General features: G+C 43.0%; 1 protein-coding gene across 1 annotated transcript in view; it reads left to right on the forward strand.

Annotated features, from left to right (window-relative positions):
- The window catches only part of Glt8d2 (glycosyltransferase 8 domain containing 2), a 30543-nt gene extending 19524 nt beyond the window's left edge, over positions 1-11019 (forward strand). Inside the window, exons 4-10 of the mRNA XM_026397952.2 lie at positions 572-743; positions 3695-3812; positions 5139-5223; positions 6050-6162; positions 8519-8685; positions 9112-9224; positions 10321-11019. Of these exons, the coding sequence (XP_026253737.1) occupies positions 572-743; positions 3695-3812; positions 5139-5223; positions 6050-6162; positions 8519-8685; positions 9112-9224; positions 10321-10490 (938 nt within the window). The 3' untranslated portion in view covers positions 10491-11019. The remainder of the gene's footprint in view (positions 1-571; positions 744-3694; positions 3813-5138; positions 5224-6049; positions 6163-8518; positions 8686-9111; positions 9225-10320) is intronic.
- The last annotated feature ends 163 nt before the right edge of the window (positions 11020-11182 follow it).

Consider the following 11182-nt stretch of genomic DNA (forward strand, 5'->3'; position numbering starts at 1 on the left):
ACCAAAAGATTCCCAGAAGCGGTGTCTCCAATGTCCACGGCTATGGAGTTCAAAGCAATGATTTATTCGCCACTCCTGACAAGACACCTCCTCTGCCCTCAGAGAGCTCCTATATAATAGAAGAGAAAGGAAGGGTGTGCAACCAATCGTTAGATCCAATTATAAGCAAGGGCGCATCAGGGACCTATGGAAGGGTGTACTGTCTGTAGGGCACTGTTACATGCTCCCAGAGTATCTGATGTCTATCCTGCTTCTGAAATTAATCTGCAGGAGCTAGCCATGCAGGAAAGAATGGGAAAAGCATCCTAGACAGGAAACGCGGCCCTTTGAAAGGCAGACCTGGGAGTTGCACATGGTTACTAGAATTAACTTAAATGAACATTATCAGCACTTGATCACATCGAGCTGCAAGGGAGTCTGAGGAGTCTAGTGAAAGAGAGACTAGATCTTGGAGAACAGTGAGCTGTCTCTCCCACATTGTGCTGTCTTCCCCCAGGACGCTGGAACACTAGTTAAACTGCTCTACCGTGAAATTCCTTCATGTTCCAAGGGCTGGTTTTGATGTTTCCAGATGATGACGCTGAGACTGCGGAGGACGTGGAAGAGGAGATCCCCGTGGTGATCTGTGCGGCAGCCGGGAGGATGGGCGCCACCATGGCTGCCATCAACAGCATCTACAGCAACACCGACGCCAACATCGTGTTCTACGTGGTCGGACTCCGCAACACTCTGACTCGAATACGGTGATCTGTGCAGTGTCTTTGGAGCATTTGTTCTACTTTCGTTTACTCTTTGTTTTCTTTCCTTAAATGGATTTCATTTCCTTTTTGGATTGACATGTGTCCTTAGAATTAATGAGGGGATGCCCTAAGGTTTACCTGGTGAGCTGACAGGTGTGTTGTCTCCATGAGGAAAGGTCAGCAAAGCCTTGTGGATCTGGGAGGCAACCCAGTCTGCACCAGCGGGCTGTCTGGGGACTAAAGAACCCAGTCCTTCCATCGCTTAGGTGAAAATCTGTTTTTCACCGTGGTTTCTCTTTCCTTTGCTTTCTTTCTTTTATTTTTTATTTTTGGTGCTGGGGATTTAGCCCAGAGGTGCTTAACCACTGAGCCACATCCCCAGACCCTTTATATTTTGAGATGGGGTCTTGCTGTTGCTTAGGGCCTCGCTAAGTTGCTGTGGCTGGCTTTGAACTTGCCATCCTCCTGCCTCAGACTCCTGAGTCACTGGGATTACAGGTGTGTGTGCTTTCTTAACCTGAGAGAATATTGACATAACTGCTTCTGAGTCATCACTAATTATTTATGGGAGTGTGTGTATATGTGTGTGTATGTGTGTGTATATATATATACACACATACACACATGTGTGCGCACGTGTGTGCGTGCACATGTATGTGTGCATGTGTATATGTGGGTATGGTGTATTTTATGTGTGAGTGTATATATATATTTTGAGGGGCTGAGGATTGAACCCTCATGCATGCTAAACATACCTCTACCACTAATTCACATCTCCAGCCTTATAATTTTTGAACTACAAACTTACATACTTTTTATAATTTTACATAATTTTGAACTGATTTTTTTTCTTATCCTTTACCCTACTAAAAATAAATTGGAGTTAGAACTGGTGGAATCCGGGCTGGGGATATAGCTCAGTTGGTACAGTGCTTGCCTCACATGCATAAGACCCTGGGTTCAATCCCCAGCACCACCCACACACACACACACACACACACACACACACACACAAAAGAACTGGTGGAATCCACCTTAACTCTGCTACTTGGTCATCAAGTGGCATCTCACTATGGTTTAATCTGATGTCCCCTTATACCTGGTTGAGAAATAAGGAAAGTGGTTAAGTAGTTTCCTCACACATTTCTCAGCCATTTGGAAGTTCATTCCAACTATCTTGCCTATTTTTCTGTTGTGTTGTTTATCTTTTTCTTATGGACAGGACTGATTTTTATGGTTCACATTTTGCATATCTAAATTTTGTTCAAGTTTAATTTGCTGATCAATTTTTATTTAAAAAATATTTATTTTTCTGTTTACTTATTTTTGCAGTACTGGGGATTGAACTGAGGGGCACGATACCACTCAGCTACCTCCCTAGCACTTCTTAGTTTTTATTTTGAGCCAGGGTCTCACCAAGTTGCTGAGGGTCTTGCTTAATTGCTGAGGCTGGCCTCAAACTTGTGATCCTCTTGCCTTAGCCTCCTGAGTAGCCAGAATTACAGGTGTGTACCACCATGCCTGGCTCTTTTTATTTTATTTTATTTTATTTTATTTGAGAGAGAGAGAGAGAGAGAGAGAGAGAGAGAGAGAGAATTTTTTAATATATATATATATTTTTTTTTTAGTTTTCGGCGGGCACAACATCTTTGTTGGTATGTGGTGCTGAGGATTGAACCCAGGCTGCACGCATGCCAGGCGAGCGCACTACCACTTGAGCCACATCCCCAGCCCCATGCCTGGCTCTTGTCAATTTTAAACCAAGAACAAATGCTGTCCTATGTGACTTTCATTCCGAAAAGTTTTCTATGGAGATTATTTCTACAAAAGAACCTCACCATGAATTGAATAAAAGACAGAAATTCTATAAGATTGAGAAAATGCAAGGGGATAGAGTGAGGAGAGGAGGGGGACAAGAAGGGGGGCAGATGGAGAAGACTGAGAGTCATTGATAAAGGTAAATTCATATCATCCTTGGAGTCAAACCGTAGGATAAAAATGATGGGCCAGGTGCAGTGATGCACATTTGTATTACCAGTGGCTCTGGAGGCTGAAGCAGGAGGATCTCAAGTTCAAAAACCAGCCTCAGCAACTTAAAGAGGCCCTGAGCAACTCAGTGAGACCCTGTCTTTAAATAAAATACAAAAAGGGACTGGGGTTGTGGCTCACTAGTTAAGCACCCCTAGATTCAACCCCTGGTGCCAAATAAACCCCACAAAAACCTGAGGCAAGCCAGATGCAGTAGTGCATGCCTGTAATCCCAGGGATTCCAGAGATTGAGGTAGGAGGATCACAAGTTTGAGACTAGTCTCAGCAATTTTGTGAGACCCTGTCATGAAATAAAATGGGCTGTAGCTCAGTGGCAAAGTGCCCTTGGTTCAATCCCTGGTATTGCAAAACAAAAACAAAACCCCAAAATTACTTGATCACCCTGGACATGGTGGTGTACACCTGTGCACCTGTGGCCCAAGCTGCTCAGGAGACTGAGGCAGGAGCATCACTTGAGTCCAGGGGTTCAAGACAAGCCTGGGCAACACAGCAAGACCCTGTGTCGTTGACTTCAGTCAAAGCTGAAGGTTCAGATTGTCCTACTTCATACCATCTTGGAACAGTTAACACTTTGGGTAAAGATAGTTCTGGCAACTGCAGATGACACTTCATGAGGAAGAATGAATATTTCTATTCTTTCAGGTTCCTGAAAATTTGCCTCAGGGGAGATATTGGTTATTACTATTTTGTTTCATTTCCTTTGCAGAAAGTTATGTAATTGAAAAGAAAAAAAAAAAAGAAAGGAAAGAAAAGATGTGAAGCCAGACCAGATGGGAAAAAAATCCAAAGGCTTTCTAAACTAAACTTCATTCAGTTTATACACAGTTTAAACTTTCTTAGGAGGCAATAGGCATATTGAGGAAAGATTTGAAATGTGTGCTAGAGGGTTTTTGTTGTTTCTTTAGAAAATGGATTGAACATTCTAAACTGAGAGAAATAAACTTTAAAATCGTGGAATTCAACCCTGTGGTCCTCAAGGGGAAGATCAGACCAGACTCATCGAGGCCTGAGTTGCTCCAGCCTGTGAGTAGGAATCGCGCGTACTGGGGACAGTCCTGGGTGAGAGCTTTGTTCAATCCAGAGCTGTAGTCACTGAGATACACACGGGATAGTTTCAGGGCCTCCCTGTGTTAGAGCTCCACTAAATGCTGCCTATTTATAGTTCATAAATCACCTGCTCCAGGAAGGATTTAAGAATTACTATATAAACATAATGAAGCTAATGAAGAGAAATGAGGCATTAAAACAATGTCAGCTGCATTTTTGTGTGTGAGTATGTCTGTGGGGTAAGAGCTGCAGGTGGGGGGAGGCGGGGAGCAATAAGGCCAGGAAAATTCTCCCCAGCCATCGGCTGTATAGGAACTGTGCTTCTGCATGACATTTAGATCCGGGTTATCCCACAGTTAAGGATCAGCTAAGATCATATTTTCAGGAGACACCAGCATTTTCCATAGTGCTGGAAATTAATAAAGTTAATTAATAATAAATTTTCATTCAAGAGTGCTTATAAAAGGCTCTCTCCTGCATGAAGTGGGGGGTTTTGATGGCAGTTGTACAACACTGCCACCCCCTTCTACATGTGATTGTTACTTAAGTTCATCCCTGCAAATTTACTAAGTTCTGCTACTAGGTTCTATGTCCACAGTAGGATCTGTCCCCAGTTCCACATCGTTACTGTTGGAGTGTGAGCTGAGTTGGGATGATTACTGGTGCTGTCACTAGTGAAGCTTTTAAACTCCCACCAACCCAGCCTTCTTTAACATTTTTTTCCTGGACCAAAGTCTAAAAGGTTGGGCTGGGGCTGTAGCTCAGAGTTAGAGCGCTTGCCTAGCATGCATGAGGCACTGGGTTGGATCCTTAGCACCACATAAAAATAAAAAAATAAAATAAAGGCATTCTGTCCATCTACAACTATAAAAAATAAAAAAAATAAAGAAAAGACTAAAGGGTTGAGCTTGCTGATGGAATGATACCTGTGCATGTGTGTCTGTAAGGCCGATTTAGTTGAGAGTTATCAAAATGACTGAATGTAGAGGAAGGCAGGTAATTTGTGCCCTGGAAGATTGACTAGGGATCCTTAGTGACTTCCATTACAGCAGTTCAGAGAAAGTGGCAATGGCCTTGGCGACAGGGGTTTGGATCTAGGAGAGTCTGGTCTGCCAGCTCTGGCTTCAACCCTGGAGCCCAATTCAGAGAGTGGGACGACCCAGTGAGGTGTCCTAGTTGCCTGTTTCTTTTCTGCTCCAGATGTAGAGCTAACCAAGGCCACGGTCGAAGCCAACTCTCCAGTGCCCCAGAAGACACGAGCTGCGAGCCTCTTCCTCACTATTGTTTCTCTTGTTTCAACAGCTGAACTTTGTGCGATTTTATCTCCCTCTGCTCATCCACCAACACGAGAAGGTCATCTACTTAGACGATGATGTGATTGTACAAGGTGTGCTCACTGGCTGCCCAGAACACTTGAGAGGAGCCGCCGATAAGTAGAACGACTCTCTTCCTTCTCCATGTAGCTAGTTACCCTCTTGATTTTGCATGTGCATTAAAGTTGTGAGGACAGCAGTGTTGACATCTTGCCACTCTGATTATTAAGTCTGTGGTAAATACCTTGTTGGCCTTTCCTGTCTCTGCTTCCCTAAAATGCACAGAAAAAAAAGTCTCACTGATGACGTTCTTAGGAAGTAACTAAGTGGGGGTTGAATGTTGTGCTCTGTTCCTTAAACATACAAACAGGATAAGATAAATATATAATAAGAGTTATGTAGATCTATATCTCTTATCCTGTTTGTGTGTGTGTGTGTGTACACACACACACACACATATATATGTATACACACACACACACACTTTTTTTGGGGGGGGTACTGGTGATTGAATCCAGGGGTGTTTATCCCCCGCCTTTTTATTTTGAGATGGGGTCTTCCAAAGTTAAGGTCCTTGCTAAGTTCTTGAGGTTGGCTTTGAACTTGTGATCCTCCTGCCTCAACCTTCCCAAACATTGGGATTACAAGCGTGTGCCCTCAGTCAGGTAGGATAAGCATTGGGGTGGTAACTGTATACAGAAAGAGACTTGACCAATGCCAATCCAAACTTATCAAGTGGCTTTCTAAATAAGCATTATTCTTATTAAGCAAATAGTGAAGGCACTTGGAATCTGGGATCCTGCACTCTTCCCCATGGCATATTCAGGAACTGTTTAAGTTCTCTTTGCAGCCCTTAGACACGTGCTATAATGCTTTACTTGCTGGCATTTCCACATCCAGGTGACATCCAAGAACTGTACGATACCACCTTGGCCCTGGGCCACGCAGCAGCTTTCTCAGATGACTGTGACTTGCCCTCTGCTCAGGACATCGACAGACTTGTGGGGCTGCAGGTGAGCACCCTGTATTGCAAGTCCTGCCTTTCCCCTTCTGCTCTGGCCCTCTCTCCTCCCCTCTGACTGGAACCTTCATCATGAAACACCTGACAGCCAGTTAGGACTCCAGGACGCAGGTTCTGTCCCATGGATCCAAGTTCCAGGTCCACCTTCACCAACTCCAAACGAGTTACTTGAACTCGGCCAAGTCCCGCTTTCTTACACGCCACTGATCAACTATTTTGTTGTGTTTTTGTGAGTTGTGATGAAATAATGTGATGTCCACTGTCCAGCATGCAGTACGTGCACAGCAAGGACAGCTGTGGAGATGCTTTTGCTCTGTGAGAGGCGGCGTCTCTGGTGAAGGAGCCTTGCTGCAACTTTGGTTCTGTTTTGGGAGTTTGCCTTTTGCTTCCTTCCTTCCAGTAGAGGAGACTATTGATTTTGTTGAGGGTAATGGCCTCCTTACGGGTTGAAATCAAGAAGTCTGAACCTATACATAATGCTAAAGCAACAACAACAGGGTTTTGAAATGCGAGGTGTTGTGGAGAGCTGAATGCTGTTTTTCAAAAAGAATTCTAGCAAATAATTTTGTGTGTGACCTTTAAGCCCCAGCTTTGTCAGAATCTTGATTCTGTCACTTGGCAGCTTCTGACTGGGGCACCACACGTGGCTCATTGCTCCTCCCATTGGTTAAGGAGAGGAAACAGTAGTACTTCCTGTGTAGAGCTGTTGAGAGGAAAAAATGAGTGAATAATGTAAAATCATTCTGTGCGGTTGGGGTAATGTGAATAAAGTTCTCAGAGCAGTGCCTGCCTGTAGAAGTGCTTAGGTATCTCCACAACTCCTGTGAAAGAGCACCTTGGGCTCGATTATGGGAGTCCCTGGGTGAAAGAATGGGTGCTGTCTCCTACTCCATTCACTCAGCAACTTATTGGGTGCTTGTGAACTGTCTTGACACTGTTTTATGTCCTGGTGACACAATAAACAAACTAGCCTGCCTTTGTGTAGCTTTCACTCACGTGGGAGGAGACCGACAACAAGTGAAATGTTTCACAAAGGATCAGGGTAGAGGTGGGGTGGTTTTAAATTGTGTGATCAGGGGCTGGGGATGTGGCTCAAGGGGTAGTGTGCTCGTCTGGCATGCGTGCGGCCTGGGTTCGATCCTCAGCACCTCATACAAAGATGTTGTGTCCGCCAATAACTAAAAAATAAATACTAAAATTCTCCCTCTCTTTAAAAAAAAAAATGAAATGGCATTAGGGCTGGGTCATAGCTCAGTTAGTAGAGTGCTTGCCTCATGGGCACAAGGCCATGGGTTCAATCTCCAGCACCACAAATAATAAAGAAATGACATTAACATTTAAATAAATAAATAAATAAATAAATTGTGTGATCAGGGAAGGCTCCACTGAGATGGTATCGTTTGAACTTACATCTGACTTGAGAGAGGTATCTATGTGGTTATTTGCGGGGGGAAAAACCTTCCAGGAACAGCAGCACATGCAAATGTCCTGAGGCAAAGGTGTATCTGCTGTATTAAAGGTGGTCAGTGTGACAGAAGTCACAAGTTGGAGAGGTAACCAAGGCCAGATGGTGTAGGATGTAGCAGGCCACATGAGAAACTCTGGCTGTGTGTGTGGGGGAGGGTACTGGGGATCAAACTCAGGGCCTCACACATGCTAGGCAAGTGCTCTACCTCTGAGCTACACACCCCCCCAGCTCTGACTGTTCCTCTGAGACAGGAAGCCACTGCAGAGGCTTTGAGATAAGTGAGAAGGATTAACAGGGTGAAAGTGGGGACACTGATTAGGAGGAACTTAGAGAAATCCAGTGAAGAATAATCATGGCCAGGAATGGGAAGGTAGCAACATGAGAAGGGGGCGGCTTCTGGATATATTTTGATGGGACCAATAGTTTGCTGATAGATTTGGATGAGAAGATAATCAGGAGTTGGGGGTGATCTAAGTAGAAGTATGTGCTCCAGTGACTGGAAGGATAAAGGTGCCACTTTTATCCTGAGAGGCAGGTTTGGGATAGGATTGGGATCCCTCACTAAACATCCCAAAGGTAACCTTGAGCTGTCCACTGTGGAAGTTGGGAGGCCAGAGGTAAGTCAGGGCTGTCAGGCAGGTGGTATTCAGGGACACACTGGATGGGGCTTGTCTATGGAGTCGGGAGGGAACGGTACAGGGGCTGGGACTGTGGCTTGGGGCAACCAGCAATCAGAGGTTAGAAAATGAAGGGAAACCAGCCAGGGAAAGTCAGACATGGTCAGTAACACTGGAGGACACCAGGAGACAACGTATAATGGCTTTGCTTTCTAGAAACAAGATTACTTGGTCAAAAGCATTCGTGTTCTGTTCCTCTGTAGAATACATACATGGGCTACCTGGACTATCGGAAGAAGACCATCAAGGACCTTGGCATCAGCCCTAGCACCTGCTCTTTCAATCCTGGCGTGATCGTTGCCAACATGACAGAGTGGAAGCACCAGCGAATCACCAAGCAGCTGGAGAAGTGGATGCAAAAAAATGTGGAGTATGTGCCACCCTGCCCACCACCCTTCCTGTGCCCGTGGAGAATGAGTCAAGTTAATTTTCTATGCATGCTCAGGGGTTAGAAGTATTTCATGGGCATGGTAAGGCAGATTTCTTACAGAGGCACTGTTGACAAAGAAAAGGGCAGAGATAAAACTCTTTCCTCAAATGATATAAATTAGAAGAATCCAATCCTGTGGAGAAAGGAGTCCCTCATACATTTTCCTAATAAGTTTAGGAACATGACTTGAATCTTATCCACTGACAAATCTTATTTTGGTTTCTCCTCCTTACAGGACTTGTTTTTAGGATTATTTTATAAAGCTAACACTGCTTTCTAAGGTTGACTTTTATAATTTACAACTTTTTATTATTAAGTTTTAAAACAGAGAAGGAGCCAAATGTTCCCTTGTATCCCATTTCTTAGGGAAAATCTCTACAGCAGCTCCCTGGGAGGAGGAGTGGCTACCTCACCAATGTTGATTGTGTTTCACGGGAAATACTCCACAATCAACCCTTTGTGGCACATAAGACATCTGGGTGAGTATTTTAGAAAAACATTGTAAAACCAGGTGCAGTCGTCCACACCTGTAATCCCAGCTACTTTGGAGGCTAAGGATCACCAGCCTCAGCAACTTAGCAAGACCCTGTCTCAATCCTCTCTGACTTTCCTGAGCATATGCAGATACATGAGAGTAATGCAGGGGAGTTAAGGGAACCAGCGACCCATTTGATGTCATTTATAATAATGCTGGGTTCACAGGTCAAACATGCATATTTCCATGTGCAGAAAAATGTCCTCAAATAGATCTATCAGCTATGCAGAGCTTCAATACATAAAGTTGTGATTTCTGAATAGAGACTATGAATTGCATTTTGCAGAAGATGCAACTTATTCATAAGTAGGCAGAGACTTAATCTTCCCAAGGAAAAGAAGTCTCTTTTCTTGGTAAGATTCTGGAATCAGGCAGGGTTGGCAAAGTCAATCTACACAGTGATCATCTGAAAAAGGATCTGGTTTTCTGGGGCTGTGGGTGCAGAAGGCAATGCTAACAGTATGGGTAAAAATAAGTTTGGATCTAAACCAAGTCTTAAGACTCTAGCTCGTCTCCTGCAGCTGCCATCACACCTAAGTTTACAAATAATATAAGCCAGGCTTTGTTGTTAACATCATAAACCAGAATCATTGGCTACTCTCTCTACTCAATGGATTTTCATTTTATTAAAAAACAAACTGAATTCCTTTCATGGGAAAGAAATTTTAACATCACAGAGAAATTTTTATTTTGTTTTGTTACTAGAGATTGAACCTGGGATGCTTTACCACTGAGCTACATCTCTAGCCCATTTTATTTTTTATTTTGAGAAGGCCTCAAACTTGCACTCTTCCTGCCTCAGCCTCCCAACTTGTTGGGATTACAGGTGTGCACCACTGCATCCAGCCCCACATAGGATATTTTAAAACATTATATTCGCATGATCTTATTATGCTTCAAGAGGAAGTATTAAAAAAATATTCTGAGCAATGGCAATATTAAGTTATCTTCATTGCATAATATCATGAACTTGTAATCAATTTTAATGTAAAAATATTATTCTCTAACAAGCCTATCATTTTCCTCTAAAAACAATAAAGGCTGGAATCCAGATGCCAGATATTCAGAGCATTTTCTGCAGGAAGCTAAATTACTCCATTGGAATGGAAGACATAAACCCTGGGACTTCCCCAGTGTTCACAATGACTTATGGGAAAGCTGGTTTGTTCCTGACCCTGCAGGGATATTTAAACTCAATCACAATAGCTGATGTAACCTAATATTCAAAATACTCCCCGTGTAACAATGTGGATATCCCTTGGTAGCCTACTATAACTCTGTTGTTCTTTATGAACATATGTTTGTTATGTATGATCCACAACATAAGAAACAAAAACTACTGTGTGCAAATTGTATCTTAGACTACAGTGGCACTGACTGTCTTCTCTAAGTGGGAATTATAGAAGGCCAGATTATGCTGGAAAGAAACCCATGTAAGTATCAGCAATTTGCTTACCACTAAATGACAATTATATCAACAAATTAAAATAATTTCTAAATGTATTTTTCACATGCAGGTATTTTTTTAATAGAGTGCTAATCTTATCTTTTATAAAACAATTACATTTAAAATGGCTGTTAAATAAAATATTCACAGATTTTTATGATGTTCCTCACATATATTATTCTATGTGTTAATTATAATAGAAGATAAACTGATCTCAGGTTTAAAGGGGGAAAGAATACCATTAAATCTTGCTTCAGAAAAGGCTTGTGGGCTGGGGATGTGGCTCAGCGGTAGCGCGCTCGCCTGGCATGCGTGCGGCCCGGGTTCGATCCTCAGCACCACATACCAACAAAGATGTTGTGTCTGCCGAGAACTAAGAAATAAATATTAAAAATTAAAAAAAAAAAAAAAGAAAAGGCTTGTAACAAGAATAACCATTCTTAGTATTATTTATT

The sequence above is a fragment of the Urocitellus parryii genome, chromosome 5 (assembly GCF_045843805.1).
Source record: "Urocitellus parryii isolate mUroPar1 chromosome 5, mUroPar1.hap1, whole genome shotgun sequence".
NCBI lineage: Eukaryota > Metazoa > Chordata > Mammalia > Rodentia > Sciuridae > Urocitellus > Urocitellus parryii.